The sequence below is a fragment of the Theropithecus gelada genome, unplaced genomic scaffold (assembly GCF_003255815.1).
Source record: "Theropithecus gelada isolate Dixy unplaced genomic scaffold, Tgel_1.0 HiC_scaffold_15987, whole genome shotgun sequence".
Taxonomy (NCBI): domain Eukaryota; kingdom Metazoa; phylum Chordata; class Mammalia; order Primates; family Cercopithecidae; genus Theropithecus; species Theropithecus gelada.
This window is the reverse complement of record NW_020257754.1, coordinates 2,620,783-2,639,987: the sequence shown is the minus strand read 5'-3', so window position 1 is coordinate 2,639,987 and position 19,205 is coordinate 2,620,783. Positions and strand designations below refer to the sequence as shown.

At 36.0% G+C, this 19,205-nt stretch overlaps 1 protein-coding gene across 1 annotated transcript in view; it reads right to left on the bottom strand.

The window, feature by feature from the left end:
• Nucleotides 1-962: 962 nt before the first annotated feature.
• LOC112617259 (transmembrane protein 117) overlaps nucleotides 963-19,205 on the bottom strand; it is a gene marked incomplete at its 3' end in the record, with an annotated part of 550,259 nt that continues 532,016 nt past the window's right edge. The window contains exon 7 of the mRNA XM_025374000.1: nucleotides 963-1,142. Within this exon, the coding sequence (XP_025229785.1) occupies nucleotides 963-1,142 (180 nt within the window). The remainder of the gene's footprint in view (nucleotides 1,143-19,205) is intronic.

Here is a 19,205-nt window from a genome sequence, read left to right as displayed (position 1 = left end):
GATTATACCAGGTGTGGGATCCTAGGCCATTGTCCTTAAAACAGACACACATTCATTACCTGCATCTGAACAGCTTTGAACTAATGCCATCCTTTATTGGTGATCATTCAGCTGTCTGCTTCTTGTCATAAAGAGAGAGAGATATAAAACGTAGCTCCGGGAAGCCCTTTTTAGATGAGAATGACTGATATGTCATGAAAGGATATTATAATAAATCATATTTTAGCCATTTCAAAAGCAGAAAATATCTGAAAATAAAATAATCTGAAGATCCACAAGAGAATCACTTAAGACGAACCCGAGCTTTGCCACAGAAGTAGGTTTTAGAGAAATCAAATGAGAAGTGGCCTAACTCCCTAAAAGCGTATGTTCTGATTGGGGCTCTAGGATACCATTGTTTTAATTTCAGCAACAAATAAAGAACAAGAGCATAAAGAATATAACATTGAAAATAGACACTGAGTCCTACGTGGTGAAAAATAAACCCATCCAATGAACCAGGTCAGGTAGAGTGGTATATGGAGTATGGCAGAAATGGCTCTCCACACCAAAGATTTTTCTTCCCTCTTTGATAATCCTACACTGGAATACTAGATCTGACACCAGAAGTGGCTGCTCAACTAAGGACTATATTTCCTTGCTCTCCCTGACTCTAACTAGGGCTATGTACCAGATATCATCAATGGAACATGAGGAAAGGTGACACATTTCTTTTCCAAGCCCAAGAGGTTAAAGAACAGACAAGCCTTCTTAATCACTTTCCCTATTCTCTTTATTTCCATCTGCCTGCTGGATGCTAACACTGAAACTGTCCAAGCCACCAGTAACCTAGGTCCCAGAATGATAGTACGGAGCCCCCTGTTGATCTGAAAACCACCTTGCACTGTTAAGTGAATGAGAAATAAAATTGTATTTATGCCTCTCAAATATTATGGCTTGCTTTTTACAGCAACTCGCATTACCCTGACTAATGTACGAAGATAATCAAATTGTGTTCGAAGATACAACACACCTGTTATGTGAATACGATATTCCTCCTTGAAGATCTTCTGGAAGAAAGGAATCTTGAACTGCATGTGAGGGGTGTGCAAACCAGGGAGATTTACATCAACGTCTCCCATGAAATGGGGGAATTCCCAGTCCTGTCAGAGAAAATCAAATAAAAACATATTTGTGATTTGTTTCATTCCTAAGCAGCAAAACATCAAAAATTGACTTTTTATAAGCACTTATTTTAAAATCATTTAAATGCAGCCAGCTGTTAGATAGATCAGTTTCATTCTGTGACGGTTATTTTATGTACATTAGGTAGCAGTACACATTCAAAATCAAAATTAAGTCGTAACTTATATCTTCAGATTTTCTTTTTAATGTGGTAATAGGAAGCCAATACAGAATTGATTTGCATCTACACATGTTTATCTCTTTCATTCTGGAGAACTGAACTTAAATGTTTTTAGGAAGGAAGTGATCTGTATTTAATAAATATGGGATAAATTTGTTATTTCTTGTTTCATGACTTTTAAAAAATATGAACCTTATAGCATGTTTTCTGTAAGAAGACAAAGTAAAGAAGATCTGATTCACTTAACCAAGTTCTTTGATTCACATCAAGTGACTTTTACTGATCACATCTGCTGGCAACCATCCAGAATGTAAAAATGACAGGCACCTGTCCTGCTCTCTTGCAATTCAGCATCAGTTTAAGTCAAACAATGGAAGACCTGACATGGTAGCATGAGAGATCAACAATGAATTTTAATTACCAAATTGTCACTAGTTATTTCCTTGTTGTCAAGGCAAAACTGGGTGGGCCAACCCTCCTTCTCTGAAGGAAGGGAAACAGATGCAAATGAGGATATTTTTAGGTGTCTGACCTCCTCTTGGTTTTCAGATAGAGGCACCAAATTAAAGTTCATAACTAGCATATGAAGAAAGAATACACAAAATTTGAAGAAACATTTGAGATAGACCCATAGACACTAGTATACACATTTTCACTTGTAACACCTAAATAATCACCAAATAATCAGTCCTATATTTAGTTAATATTCTTTAAAGAATGAATATGAAAAATTCAGAAACAAAATATTAATTTGAGATTTTAATCCATTACATCAATATAAAGAAATTAAGTCTATTTGAGACTTTTATATTTGCGGCTGAGAGGGATGTGCTAGTAATATAGTGCCTAAACTTTTTAGAGGTTTCCATGTCTATTCCACTCTCCTCTCTGTTGGGAATTCTGGTTAAGAGTGAATGGGCCTTGAAGAAAAGATAATATGTGAGTGGCAGTAACCAGAAAAGTCTGCAGTGTCTACCAGTTTCCTGATCTATGGATCATTTCAAGCTGCTAATAAGAAATAAATATACAAGAAGAAAAACGGAATGATGCAACATTATCCCTTTCTATCAGTGTACATGTAAATCTCTTGTTGGTCTCACCTCCACTTGTCTTTCAGACATCAGCAGCAAATAGACATGTAGTTTGGGAAGTTCATAAAACCCAACACACTAAAGCTGAATTAATTTGGCACATTTTGATCTAAAATATTAGGTTAATGTGCATTTGCCTTTTTTCTCCCACTAATGCCACCTTTGTTCTTTCTATGTTGCTTGGAAGACATTTGCAAAAATAATAATAATTGACATTGAATTTAGTATTTTGCTAAAGTATAACTCATGAAAAATTATGCTTGACAAAGAAAATCACTGATAACCAGAGTATCTTTCACTTGCCCTGGATAAATGACACAAAGCATTATCAATACAGCACTTCTCTTTTTATTTCTGAGTTTAAGGAAGAGAAGATTTCTTGGTAGTAATTGGGCAAGTGTATTCAGAACTGGTTTCTTTCTAGAAAAACACTTTTGAATGCTCCCATTTAGCGTTTCCTTCAATGAAGCTAAAGTTTTCTATTGGGTATGAAATTGGTTTTAGTTTGAAAGCAGTCTCTAGAGATTTCTTGTAGACTATGATCAAAATCTCTCTCTCTCACACACACACACACACACACACACACACACACACACACACTCTTCCTTGATTATTTCCCACCTGTACTTTCACAGAGAAAGATAAGTTACGGAAATGGAGAGTAAAGGAAAGAGGGGGAGGAACAAGTCTTAGTTTTTATCTGGAAGATTACTTTACTTTTTTTTCTTTTTTTAAAGAAAGGGCTCAGAGAAAGTAGTTTGGACCTGGGGGTGTGAAGTGTGAGAGAAGCAGCTGGTGCCATGTAAGAATTTTTTAAAAGAAGATAAATAAAATAGATAATGACTCATTCATAAAGTCTTTCATATTCATCCTTTCTATTTTACTTTTTATAATCATGATTTTGTTTTTCCAAACTCTTTTACTTAATCTCCTAAAGGCTTACCCTCCATTCTCTCTCTCTACTATTCTGATTTTTACATTTCAATTCCTACTCTACATATCTCTTCAGACTCATCATTCTTGAGTGAGTGTAAACTCTGGCCTAATTTAACTTGGAGCAGAAAAGTAATAATGATAATTGTTAACATTTCACAGGACACATGGGGCTCATTTAATAGAAAATGGACATCCTGGCCAGGCGTGTTGGCTCACCCCTGTAATCCCAGCACTTTGGGTGGGACAGGTGGGCAGATTACCTGAGATAGGGAGTTTGAGACCATCCTGGCTAACATGGTGAAACCCCATCTCTACTAAAAATACAAAAATTAGCCAGGTGTGGTGGTGCGTGCCTATAATCCCAGCTACTTGGGAGGCTGAGGCAGGAGAATTGGTTGAACCCGGGAGGCAGAGGTTGCAGTGAACCAAGATTGTGCCTCTGTACTTCAGCCTGGGTGACAGAGCGAGACTCTGTCTCAAAATAAATAAAAAAATAAATAAGGAAATGGACATGCTAGGCTGATGAAACCTCAGGTATTTAAAGGAGATAGAAAGCAGAGAGAGTGGGGATGGTATTCTGAATCTGTCTAGGTTCCAGTCTCTTCATGTATAAATTGGTGTTTAATATGTCAGCCTCACAAGCTCCTTGGGAGGATGAGATAACATTAGCACACTGCTGGAGATAGAGGTGAAAGACAGGTGAATGTCCAACAAAAATGGTTTATTTCCTGGCATAATATCAAGGTCAAGTTTATCCTGACAGTGAAGCAAAGGAAGTGGATAGGTATGTTTCCAGGAGGGCCACACATTGGCTGTTTCAAGGTCCAGGAGAAAAAGGAAGAAAGCCGTGTTCTCCTTTCTGACCTTATCCATTGCAGAACACTGGCCCCTTGGGGCCTTTGACCGGGACTTGGGCCAGAGCACAGTCCTCCCAGAGGGTGCCTGGAACAGGGCTGTTGAGAAGGGCACCTCCCTCAGAGACATGTAAGCATTGGCTTCACGAAGACAGAAGAACAGGAACTTACTGGTTTCTTGTGCAATGTGGGTCACACTGTGTGTGAAAGACTTTAACAGTGTGAGGGAGACATTGCTGCTATGCAGGTGGGAGGCATAGCCAGCAACATGTGTAACCGATGGCGGAGGAAATCTGTGGACATTTGGGTTATAAATTATGGAGCATCTGCAACATTCTATTATCATCCTAGACTGTATATTCATGTATATACTTACATACAAAACCATCCTGCTTGCTATTATTAACCCATTTTTTATTGAAGTATAATTGACAAATAAAAATTACAAATATTTAAGGTCACAATGTGATGTCTTTATATATGCATACATTATAAAATGATAACCACAATCAAGCTAATTAACACATCCACCTGCAGATGTGAACATCTGCCTCAGGGAAGCTGTCACTTGTCCAAAGTGACATAGGTGCCATGCAGCAGAGCTGAGGTTTTATCTGGCTCCAAAAAGTACATACTTTCTGCTAGGCCATGCTGCCTTTAACTATGGAAAGTGACATCACTTCCTGCTTTTAATTCAGAACTGGAATTATTTTTATCTGCTGTATGTGTTCTAATTGAGAATCACTGAAGGCAGTCGTCACCAAAAGCCAGTTACATGACAGGCTTTAAACTATTTTCCTTCTTTTTTTTTTTTTTTTTGTCACAGGGATGTCATTTGATTCATACTACCTTGATGTAAACAAGAAGACCAACTTAACACTTTCTTCAAGAAACAACTGCCCCAGGGATAGCTGGCTTCTAACCAGACTGATGAGTGGAGAGATTTGACTAATGGGTGATTCACAGCAAACATTGAGGTTCTCTTGGCATCATAACTATGGATGTATAGCCAGTTTTATACACAGATTGTATAGAAGTGTTATGAGAGTCATGGCTTTCTTTCCTTCTACATAAATGTAAAATACATATTTTGAATACAAGATAAAAATGTTGAATTAAGGGAATGATGAGGCAAGAGGTGTTCAGCTACAAAACCCATGGTAGACAGGCTAATCCTGGGATTGTATACTATGAAATATTCATTTATTTTGTTCTTTAAGAAGTGTTAACGGTGTTTAGTAATTCACAGCTTTCTTATTCTCTGCTATTAAATCTTACAATAACTGCAGCGGTCTATCAGATCGGTGGTTCAGTGATCTGAGAATTACTTAGGCACATGGTATTACGCTACTCCAGTTCTCATCAGTTCAAGGTAATGTACACAGTGTGAACAGACTTCTAACTTTGCATCTTGCTTCATATATGATGAACAGTTAATTTTTATTCATATGGGTGTATTTCCCATATAAAAATAAAAGGACAGTGTCATGATATATATATACAATCTTATTTTTTACATATATGGATGGTTTACTTTTGCCTATGAAAATCAGTTACTGATCCCTATTATTCATGAGCCACATTAGACACAGAATTTAAGTTTGATGTTAAATATACAGGCAAGATCATCTCAGGATATTTTGGATTCATAATTTCCCAATGTTTTCTCATTGAGACCCATGCCCCAGGGTCAAGGAAAATAATTTGGTACTATTCAGGGGAACTCAAGCTTGAAACCAACACTGTTTTGAATTCCCTGACTGGCATTCAATTTCCCAAATCAAATGAAGAGACCTCATTTCTATTTAGAGAAGCGTTAGAAGATAAAAATGTAATGATTACTCCACCCTGCAAAACTAAAGCCATAGTATCAGAATAAAAGTTGTATTTTCTAGGCTAAAAATTATCCACCTGGTTTATGAGAAAATTGATAGATTAGATTAGATTTTAGTGAAAAGTTGATAACCATTTAGAACAGAGTTGACAATAGATTCTTAAACATTACTATAAAATGCCAACAGTTTTCAATGTAATAATTTGTATATCTTCTCTTTATAGGCATTAGATTATTAAGCTTGAATGATATCAAACATCAACTTTACAGATATATTTATTTCTTTCTATGTTAATCTCTATCCCCCCATATTTCATAACTGAATTTAGATCTAGGAATATCATAACATCATTCTACTGAAAATTTCCCCAGCTTGTAAAGTGTCCTTAGCTTTGCTATGCTTAGCAGTGTCCTAGCAACCGAATTTCAGATGACAGTGAGCAGTGGTGGCCTGGAGAATTGTACTCAGGCTTTGGGTGATATTTTTGTTTCTTATTAAGAAACTCGAGTGCCTGATTTCTTTCAGCAACACTGTACTTCTTCTAATTGGCAAAGTTAGAAGCACTGTACTTCTTCTAATTGGCAAAGTTGCCCTAGTATCACTTGGCCAAATAAATCCATAGAAACCTTGACATAGAAACCTTGATTTTGCTTATTTATTTGTTTATTAATGTAAGCTCCAGGGAGCTTAGAGGAATTTCTTTCTGTTTTGTTCACTGCTGTATTTTCTATGGCTGAAATAATGCTCAGTATATAGTAAGAACTCAAATATTTGTTGAATTGATGAATGGAACTCTCTGAAGGTTGAAGATATATAACAATCCCCACCTGTAATCCCAGCACTCTGGGAGGCCAAGGCAGTCAAATCACTTGAGTTCAGGAGTTCGAGATCACCCTGGCCAATATGATGGAACCCCATCTCTACTAAAAATACAAAAATTATCCAGGCGTGGTGGCTCATGCCTGTAGTCCTAGCTACTTGGGAGGCTGAGGTAGGAGAATCGCTTGAACCCGGGAGGCAGAGGTTGCAGTGAGCTGAGATTGCACTACTGCACTCCAGCCTGGGTGACAGAGCAAGACTCTGTCTCAAAAAAACAAAAAAAAAAGGAATCCCTTTGTGGTTTCACATAAATGGAAACACAAGATGGATATAAGTAAATAGAAACAACAAAATAAATACTAGTTTTTGTAAATAAACATTATACATCAATCTTATATTAATTATTAAAAATTGGTGTCTTATTTTTCCCCTATAAACTAGTTGTACTGGAATTATACAGAGTGAAACAAAGATTGAGCCATTTGTCATTGATCACAGAGGAAAGGAGTGGATAATTAGAGAGAGTGGAAGTCATTGTAAATATCATGAGAAGAGGCAGTAAATGTTTGGAGAGTTGGTTAAAAATGTTTGTTGGGGTGATCCAAGTCACCCTTTTCGTCATCATGTAAATGCAAAGAAGTTCATGAGACATGTCTAACCAAGGGAGAGAACAAGGAAAGAGAATATAAACCAACATGTGATTTTTTAAAGGTCCGGTGATCATTTCGAACAGTGAATGACAGCAGGAGGAGCATTAAGGCAAGGCTGAATGTAAGAGATGCCCTGCGGTAAATGTGAAGGATGAACAATAGAGACATTGCAGGAGGTTACTTCCTAGATATCCTTTGACAACTCCTCTTTTCTCATATGTTGTATTCTCATTTTCTCTTAATATTTACTGTTGTTTTTCCCTTCAAGGGCAAATTAATTTTGTAACCCTTTGGAGTTTTCTCTCAGGAGGAACTTATGCTATTTAAAGAAATTAAAATCTGTGGAGAAAAATCTAGACTTTCTGGTTCAAGTAGGCTTTTTTCAACAAGTACTAAAGATGGCAGACCTCATTCATCACTAAAACAGATCCAAGTCAAACTTAACCCCTTACTTGAAATGTTGTTTAAAATTTCACTTTTTTATGTGCTTTTGTATATTCTAAAACACCAATGAACTCTCAAAATTGTTGCTGCTGAAACAATTTAATTATCCTAAGGATCTATTTTATAGGGTGGTTTAATGTCTTTTATTCATCAATACTTTTTCTTACTTGCAAAGGCCAATATGAATTTTTCTGGAAAATTCTGAAGTCAATATATATAAATTAAATATAAGTAATAGTTTAGTGCCTATAGAAAAAGCAAATAAGTCAAGCCCAGAAGAGGCCTGAAAAGTAAGTACAGTCTGTTACTTTTCACAGGCCTTGCCTTGAGGCTCTGGCAAGATAGCAGCGGGTTTTTAAAGCAAACTTCCTTACATCTAGACACCTTGAAAACGTCATTCCTTTAAGTGCCAAGGTAGAAACCTGTCTGATGAAATGCACTGGGCCTCATTTAAAGACGTCCTGCCCTGGCAGACTGATGTGATGAAGGACAAAATATAAGTCAGTCTTATAAGTGTTTACAACTAATAGAAATGTACCATGTGGCATCTAGGAATAATGGAAAATCAATACCCCCTCACTAGGCAAATATGGTTAACCAGTACACAGGAAAGAATGCTTAACATCTTAAAGACACCAATAAAAGGGGATAGGGGGTACAAATAATTGGCTATGAAGAGTTGCTGATAACTAAAGTTAGTGCAAAGTCTAAAGAAACATACTCAATGATAAGTCATCTTGGATCACCTTCATCAGTTATCAAACAACTTGATCTAGTTAGCACTTCCTAAGAAGAAGGAAAGTTAACTATATAAATTGGCATATTTCTTACTCAAATGAGTGCTCCTCCAATAAGGAATGAGTGAAATCTAGCGGAACAAAGTTATTAGACAACATATTTGTGTTCTTGTTCAGGCTCTGGCTACAGTTCAATAGCACATAGCTCCTACTTATTTGGTGCTTTATTATATTTGCATATTTGGTACAAAATGTCACTGCTCCAGAATCTGTTTTGGCTGCACACATGCTGCCAGGAATGGTCACATTCAATTGTCTGAATGAATAATTTCTTCTGTGGGCTGTATAGGAAAATTAATTGCATACTGTCAAGAGTAGGTATTATTGTCCTTGGTAACATTTTTATTTAATATTGAGGTCACTTTTCTCCATGAAAAAATAATGATGATGGAGATCAGTAGGAAATGTGATTCAATATAAAAATATTCACTTTACAAATAAGGGAGAGTATACAAAGTTGATCTAAAATATTAGATGGTGGGTAGAGGTGAATGACCTCCAGAGTTCTTCACAATGGTTTTAGTTCTACGATTATACATTTTTCTGGAATGTCTTATGGAGCATATATTCTATTTGGGGAGACAGACCAATCAGAAAATAGCAAGATAATATGATGTCAAATAGTGATAAGTGCTCTGAAGCAAATAAAGCAGAGAAAGGGGATGGAGAATAGTGAGTTGGGTGTGGCTTCTATTTTAATTATTAAAAAGAAAACTTCTCTGAGGATGACCTTTGTGTGGAGTACTGACTGATATGAAAGAAGAAGCCCTGAGAAGCTCTGGAGGAGGATTATATCAGTTAGAGGAAAGAGCAAGTGCAAAGGCCCTGAAGAGGAAATGAGACGATTGTATTGAAGAAACAGCAAGGTAACAATGGTCATGGGAGCGTGAGTGATGTGAACAGTTATAAACCAACTGCAGGAGGGGTAAAAATCTATTAGGAGACTGTTGCAGTAGTTTAGGTGTGAAATGATGGCAATTTAAATAAGGGTGGCCAGGGGATCAGATCAAGGTGTATTTTGAAGGCATCACCAACTGAATTTCTGAATGGCTGGAGCAACTAGGAAATGGTAATAGCATTTGCTGAGAAGGGAGACATTGGAGAACCAATACACTTGCAGAAAATAGAGAAGTGGGTAAGAAATCCAGAGAGCTCAGAATATGCTAATATGGAAGGGCTTATTAGACATCCAAGTGGAGGTATATTATGTAGGCAGTTGAGAATCTTTGGGGAGAGCACAAGGCTGGAGATATAGATGTGGACTCACCAGTCTATTGATCTAAGGCCACAGAATTGGATAAAATCATTTAGAAAGGGAGCATAGAAAGCCAAGAGAAGAGGCCAGGGACTGACTGAGGCACTCCCTCATTTATAAGCTGGAAGAGAATCCCGTAAAGAAAACTGAAAAGAAATGACATGCATTAGAAGAACAAGAGAAAGTGGTGTCCTAGAAGCCAGGTAAAAAAATGTTTCAAAAGGGAAGGCATGATTGACTTGTGTCAAATGCTCCTGAAGGGTTAAGTAATAAAAAGACTGAATATTAACCATCAGATTTGGCAAAATGGGGGTTGTTGATATTGATAAGACCTTTGAGCTCCTGAGGAAGCTGACATTGGGCACAAAGGCCTGATTGGAGTTGGTTCAAGAGAAAACGGGAGGTGAGAAGTACAGGAAATAAATACGGAACTCTAATGAGGAGCTTTGCTGTTAGTCGGAGTAGGGCAAAGAGGCAGTATCTGGAGAGAGACTATGATTAGATTAGTTTCAAATAATTTTGTTAGCATAAAATAACTTGAATTTTAGTAGAACAGAGGACTCTGACATGTGAGATTCCCTTTTAATATTTTCAGTAGTTTTTGCAATGGCAAATGTTAAAAGCCAGTGTGCACCAATATGGATACACTGGTTGTTTACAGCTGGTGTCCATTCTGATTGCACAGTATCTATTCTCTTTGGTCAGTACTGCTGCTGTACCAGTAGTTAAATATTCTGACCATAACTCTTTGTGAAGTCAAGATGGTTGTTCTTCTAAAAAACAAAACAAAACTGGGTTAAGTTCACTGTGTCTTGAATGTAGCAGGCTTTTAGAAACAATAGGTTGGATCCTCACTGCTCTGTACCCAGTGTGGTTTCTTTCTGTTTTCATCTTTTTTAGTAAAGACTTCAGGTTCTGAAACAACCTCTGTCTCTGACCCCTATGGACCACCCTGTGATAATATGTAACAGAAAGTAAGACCTTTAGAGCAATGGGTTTGAACTGGCAGGCTTTCCATGCTTTTCTTCAATGAGTGTTAGGTCAAGAGTGTCCATCCTCTGAGCTCTAGAGAAAAATTATCCACCCTCATGTAAGAGAGGAAAGACTAGGAAAATGAGATACACTGGAGCAGGTTACAGGGAAGGAAAGAATAAAATACATTTTGTTGTTGGAGAATTATTCCCTTAGTGAATTAAAAAATTTTCTGAAACTATTGTTAGTCCAGAGGTCAACGGCCAAGAAAAGTCTAAAATACATTACTTTCCTTGTTGGACACCTATGGGAGAGAGATTCTATCACTCTCAGGGTCTTTTTGGAAAACAAGTCCACATGCTAGAGTAAAGAACCTTACATGCTTGTTGGCAGTTGCCTATCTTTATACCGACACAATCCATTCAAAGCCTGAGGTGGCTACAGCAAATCTGTTTCATAGATTCCACATAGCATGAATAGAGTGAATGCGACGTCCACATTTCTCACAGAAGTTCCCAATGATATACTCAAGTTCCCCATAGTAGGGATCACACTATTATTGAACTAATTCAACAGTTAGTCAATGCTCACTAGATGCAAAGCATCTATTCTCAAAGAATATAAAATAACATTGATAAATAAAGAATCAAACTAAACTCTTCCGTTTATAGTTACAGACAATGACAGTCAAGGAGGTTACAGGAATCCTCCCATATCATCCAACAGATTACTGAAAGAGATCAGATGAAATTCAATCAGTAGCCCCCGAACTATATTCCAATACATTTCCCTTCATATTACTGAGGACTCTTCAAGAAAATCCTATATAGGAGATTGACTGTATTTTCATATTCAATTCAGACTAAGCAAACAAACATTTGTCATGAATTTGCTCTGTGCCAGGTATTTGATATATTTAATCTATGGTAAACCACATGCAAATATATATGGTAGGTAGGATTTTTCTTAATTTACTTGGGAGTAAACTGAGGCTCAGAGAGCAGTTAAATAGCTTGTCCAATGCTGCACAACTGATACCAAAAGGATTTGTACCCAGGACAGTCTGATTGAAAAGACTTCTTTTGTTTACCACAGTAAGATTTTTCATGACATTTTCCCCCATCAGGCCTAGTGTTGCAATTATCTACCCACTTTAAGTCCAACTATCATGCCGATATGTCTTCCTGTTTGATGCTAAATTATATCTGTAATGAAAGGTTGACTTTCAGTGGTATGTTGCAGCTCATCTTGAAATAATATTTTCTCAGAATTTTTTGCTACCTGGAGCACCTGGGGAGGGAATCCTGTCTAACACACATTGCAAAGTGATGGAATGGAAGTGGTCCTATGTTTATCCTGCAAGTCATTGACAAAGCCTACAAAATATGCAGGCTGAGATAGGCATTTAACTCTAGATGGTTTATGGCCCTCTTAGAATTTTTACTGCCAATGCATAGATTTGGCTCTAAACGTATCATATTTCTAGTAATGAATACTATCTCCCTAACTTCTTTGCACTTCGCTTTTCTCACCTGAGGATATTTTTCATCATGTTTAGGCACTCTGATGTCAGATTCCTATATCTTTGCATGGAAAAACAGAATGGCTTTTGGATGATTTAGAGCCCACTAGTGATGGCTATCAAACTTCACAGCTTGCTAAAAAGACATTTTTTATGTTTCTTTGGAACTTACATGATGGTAAGATTTGTACTCCCAACATACTGCGGCTGTGCATATCATTAAATGGTAAAACTTTTATATTATGTATAGGACTTAAGGCAGTGCAAAAACACAAGAAAATCTACATGGGTAACAATAATTTTGGCATAGAAACCTAATGAACTATTTTATCTTAAGTCTTCCTCTGTGCATCAATGGAGTGTTTAAGTAACTGTTACAAAAAGCCCTTCACTTAAAGGATTAATTCTTTTTGCTCATAATTATGATCAGAAGATGACACATTGCCTGTAAATATAAAAATCATTAATCATTTTATTAAATATCCTTCTTTATATTTGATTTTAAATAGAATTGTCAATGTAACCAACATTAAAAACTATATCTATAACGTTATTATGAAGTTGAAGCTTCATATAATATCTCTGTGCAATATATCATATTTCTAATGAAATGTGTCATATTTAGAAGTATTACAAATGATATCCTTAGGCATATGTGGAAACAAAGTAACAGGAGAGTTCTGAAGGTGGTAAAAATTATCAGAAAATAATTTTATGCTACCTCAGTATAATATCTCATAAAATTTTTACTCATAAAAATTGGTAAACCTATGGTTCTGAAAATGGACTTTTAATGCACAGAGAGACTATATGGAAGCAATCGTAAAAACTAAAAATAAAACATAAAATTTTGCCTTTAAGCAGTGGATTGTACTTGGTGAGCCATAGGTAAATGTGAAATTTTACATTTGCCAGTTGCCAAAGGCTTTGCTTTATGGGTATCTGCAATGTTATATGCATAAATCAATTAATATGTTTCTTCCCCATATAAACCCAGGTACACTTGATTTATTGCCTCTTGCTGGAGGAGAAGTTGGCAAATCAGCATCATTATGAAATTGTCTAGGTGACAGACTACTCAGAAATCAGTTTTCTGAAAAAGGTTCCAAATTATTTTACAAATATATGATTTGCTGACTGCTCTCTGCCCTAATTCCCAACTCAGAGATTCCTGGACTTTTAATACTATATTTATCTTCAAATGAAAAATTCACTCTAACAACTACACACTCAGAACAAATACCTCAACTAATCATGTATTATCTGCCTTTCAATTAGCCTTAGCCTGAAATGGAGAGCTCTTCAAATCTCTTCTTCTTTTAGAACAAAATATAGGAAGAACATTTGGGTGTTTTAATGTAAATACCTGCAAGGTATGCTAATTAACTCAGAATCAGTGAAAGATTTTTTTCAATTTTACTTTCTAAGCCTCAATTATATACAATGAGAAAGAATAATAATTATCATAATTAATGATTTTTCTTTTCCAAGTCAGTAGTTTATGATTAATCATGCCCTTACTGACAATTATATATTATGATCAATAGGTTGCTCATACAATAATCTAAAATAGATGTCCTTTAAAGTTACTTAAATGAAAGGAAATACATCTTCCTTTACTAATATGATTAAATGTTTTGCTTGCCACCCTTCTAGTTGGGCAGTGTAATTGATGCACTATTCTAACAATGACCACTATTCAATGATCTCCCACATGAAGTAGGTTCTGTACTAGGTGCAGCCTTTTACGTGTATTTCTTTGTTCTATTTTAAAAATGATACTACAGGGCAGGTTTCATTTTTCTCATTTTGCAATTGGAGACACTGTGGCTCACAGAAGGCACCTGCCTTACCCACTGTAATATGGCTATAAATAGAAGAGTAAAAGCCAAACCTAGGTCTCTCCAGTCCCATGAGTGTTTTTGCAAGATGGCAAGTAATTCAGCTTGTCCTGGCTCTAAATGACCTTAGATTACTGTCTTGGTCTAACCATTGTTTCACTTGTGTCTCTCATTAAACCATAGCTGGGCGTGGTGGCACGAAACCACAGCTGGGCGTGGTGGCACGCACCTGTAGGCAAATAATAATTATTATTATTATTTTAAAAAAACAAGAAAAAAGAAAAAAAAAGAAAAAGAAGCTGTCAAATTGTGTACAGATGTTTGCCCACAGTTTTGTAGATAAAGTCTTCAGATTGCTCTTCTGGTTTAGTCCTTGTCACTTCTCTTTATCTTTGATTTCCAGTCATTATTTTTCATTGAAAATAGATCTTGCCTTCACCATCACAATTCTAAGCTAACACTTGTTTTGCCATCCTAGCTAACTAATCTCTTTTCTTTGCTTTTTAAAAAAATTAGGTCTTTTATTTGTGCCATCACCTTTTATTTGCTAAATACTTGCACATTCAAGAACTGTTTGTGTCAGTCCCCCTACTAAGCCTTGGCGATATAGCAATGAATCAGGTAGAAATGGCTCTAGGCTCTGTCCTCATGGGGTTTACAATTTGAATATGGCATAACTACATACACAGAATAATTTCAGAAAATATTAGTGCTAGAGAGAAAATAAACCAGGATAAGGATTGGGAGAAGCTATGTTAGGGTTAAGAAAAGACTGCTATTAGGTAAGAGCCTCTCCAGGGAAAGGGTACCAGGTGCTGTGATATGTGCTATGGCTGCAACCAGGACCAAAACAGAGGGACAGAGGTTTACCATCAGGTCTGGTGGGAGTGACAGGTAAAAGAACTAGTTAAGAGCCAAATAAGTGGTGATATGTTTTGCAAAGGAAATAAACTAGGGATTGAGAAAAGAAATAACAGAGGGGGCACTCTGCAAGGCATCTTGAAAGAGGAGACACCTGAGCTGGGAGATGAGGATGAGAATGATCTAGCCTTTGAAAAAGTAGAGATTATTGAGCAAAGCAAGTGCTCAATTACCTACTTCACGCCAGTACTCTGCTAGATCTTAGAAATACAATGGTCAATGAAAACTCATGTGCACCCTGACTTCTTGGAGCACAGTCTAAAAAGGGAGTTGAACACTAATCAAACAATGATGAAAACAGACCTTAGTACTTCTTGGTTAACCTGTATGGCCATGCCTATCTATCACTCACCTATCACAATGGCACAATTTTTTTTGTATATGTAACTCTTCTTGACTATTTTGCTCAGTGCCAGCACCAAAGAATCTTCTAATACAGCTTCACAACCGACTACCGTGTGATGTTCATTAACTTCACATTTATGTATTAATTATACACTCCTTGAAGGTACACTTCTTTATGTCTCTCTCAGTCCTTAGCACAATAGCAGATGCGTGGTAGGACATAATAACCATTTGGCTGTTTGATTATTCACCAATATTTAGTAAGTGCTTACTATGTGCCAGAAACTGTGCAAGGCCCTGGGATACCAAAGACATAAATCAAAATTCTTGCCTCCAAGAAAGCTCATCCTCTAGTAGAAGAGGCAAACAAGTTAAACAATACTCACAGGATAATATGGAAGCATTGTATTAACAATAGAATCTTGAAAGAAGTTCCCTATGGACCCACTGGGGAATAAATTCCTCATTCAAGCACTGAGAGAATGAGTAAATTAACCAATCATTCTCTATCTTCCATTTTCTTGGTGACCACAGGTTGTTGACAGTATGTAGCTCATCACTGTATTACAGGAGTAGGATGTAACTGTATAAATTGATCATCTTTTTATAGTATGGAGTTTTTAGTTTTAAACAGAGACCAAATGAACTTTTCTCAGTGGGTAGCTTTAATATACCCAACTTTAGATTGTCTTTTAGAGTCTGTGAAAAAATGTCTTTCTTATAATACTTTAACTTAAGTCCCATTTTTACCAAGACAGACCCTGCTTGTTAGACTGTGTGGTGAAACAGAAAATGCAATCTATAGTACTGCTTCAATGCTCAATTCATATCCTTTGAACACTATTGCTAAAGCCATAAAAATGACAATGGTTTGCAAAATTTCTGTCAGCTAGTAGAAATGTTTTGGTGTCCCATGTTAACTTCAGTCAATTTGCAACATTTCTTAAAACCATAAAATACATAAAAAGGGGTAGGTGACTTCAGATCAGCAAGAATATTATTGAGAAAAGTGATTAAAACAAGATTCTCAAGTCCATGGTTAAGGCTGTATGCCTTATTCATATCTAAGCTAGTTTTGACTTAAAATTGTTGACATCATTTAGATAGATTGCCATTTGGAAAAACACTGGTCTGACAGTTTCCTTGGTCAGTATTTACCTTACACATCAATATGTTTTTAATGTGTTTTAAATGTTTTTAAAAGCCAATATTTTTAATCTTTGACTTTTTTTTTTTTTTTTTTTTTTTGAGACAGAGTCTCGCTCTGTCACCCAGGCTAGAGTGCAGTGGTGCAATCTCGGCTCACTGCAACCTTTGCCCCTGGAGTTCAGGCAATTCTCCTGCCTCAGCCTCCTGAGTAGCTGGGACTACAGGTGTGCACTACCACGCCCAGCTAATTTTTGTATTTTTAGTAGAGATGGAGCTTCAGCATGTTGGCTAGTCTAAAATGCCTGACCTCAGGTGATTCTTCCACTTCGGCCTCTCAAAGTTCTGGGATTACAGGCATGAGCCACCACGCCCGCCCTAATCTTTAACTCTTGAGGTGATCACTTTGGCACATGACTATGATACCATGTACCAACCTGTCACCAAAAACAGTAATACACACATATTATTTTCTCCAATGCTTCCATAATTCATAAGAAAAATTTACAGTTATATTTACTTTCTTAAAATGGGGCTTTAGGTATTGGTATACACACATACACACTTTCCTTATTATTTTCATAGAACATTTGACCATGTAAATTAAAATTAAGAGTACAGAAAAATTACATGTTCTAGCAAAGTAGATCTACTTTTAAAAATCAGGTACAAATTTATGTTTTCTTTGAGTTTCAACTTTTTATTTTTAATCTGGTTTCATACTACCAAAGAAATTGAATTGAATGACAATGTGATAAAAATCAAATCAAACTACTTGTTTGTGCACAGACAAAAAAAATTGCTAACATTTTTACTTTTAAAATAGCTGCCTTGGAAACTTGTAAACAGTTTGTAACTTGTAAATATAGCTGGTCTTGAGATAATTTTCTTATTCCTTTTTTTCACTTACATTTCAATTTGAGAATACGTTTATGCAGTCATGTTTAAATGTACTTATATATCCATATTAATCTGGTCATTCTACTCCTGGAAATCTTCTCTGCTAAGGAAATAATTAAAAAATAAAAAATCCATATGCATAAATATAGATTTTCAATCTATTGTTATTTATTATGGTGAAAATGTGGAAACTGCCTTTTGATAGAAAAGAGTAAAACAAATTATGGTTTATAATTCCATGGAAAATTACACAGCTACTCAGAATTATAATTATGCAAACTTTATGATATATAGTTAAGTGAAAAATACATAATACAAAATTGAATATATGGTATAATTTTATGTGGAAAATCACAGATGCACAGTAAAAATAAAACAAAAAGACATAAGGTAATATATCGAATTAGTTTTATTATTGTAGTAAAATTATAGATGGTTTTAAAATAATCTTGCTTTCCAAAGTTTGAAAGTATTTGTATATTATTTTAATTTTGTGCACACACACATATATATACACACTCTAGACACTTTCTCATTTTCTCACAGCTTTTTTTTTTACGTTTTTTTCTTTGCTTTAAATCTCCCTTTAATTCTAACATAGTCAATATCTTCCTTTAAACTCTAACCTTACATCCTCTTATAAATCTTGCTTTCATTCCATATTGCTTTTATTTACTTTTGGTTGGAGAAATTCCTTTTCAGCTCTGAGTTCAAAGGGGATATAATATCACCTGCCTTCTTTCAATGTCCCCAGAGTGCTGTGAGATTTAATGGGATAATGTCCACACAGCACTTTATGCTCCTTAGAGAAAGGTGCTATATAAAAACAATGCATTATAATTATATATGTTATTACAAAAACCCACAAAGATATTAAAGCTACATTTTGGCACAAGTAGATGGGTTGGACTAACTCCAAGTTAGTTGCAGGCTGGGCAATGTCCCTTTACACCAAACTCCCAGGGGTGGGAGGAGGTTGCTGCTTCTCCCTCCTGGCACTTGCAGTATCAAAAATGCAAAGCCTCAGCTCTTCTCAGTGTTACAAACAGAACATTTCAGTTTTCATGTACCATCTTTAAAAATAAATCACAGTATGTCATTTATGTTTACTTGATACTCTCATTTTCATTCTCTCCCCCTTCCCCTGGCTTAGTTCCAACTGAATACATTTCCAATCTATTTATGGAAGATAAACTTACAGAGCCAGGGTCAAAGGCAGATATCACTGACTACTGGAAATTATCAGGTGACACAAGGGATTGGGTATTAATGAAGAATAACACAATCTCTGAGTAGAATTAGAGGTCATTTAGCATAGCCAACCACTACCTGAGGCACGTCACCTATCCATTTGTTCACAAGTGGCCAACCATCCTCTGAGAATTTCTAATTAAGCAACACTTGCTACTTCTTATTCCATTTTTTAAAAATTTTATTTTATTTCATTTTTAAATTAATTTCAACTTTTACATTCATGGAGTATATGCTCAGGTTCATTACCTGGGTATATTGTGTGATGCCAGGTTTGCGGT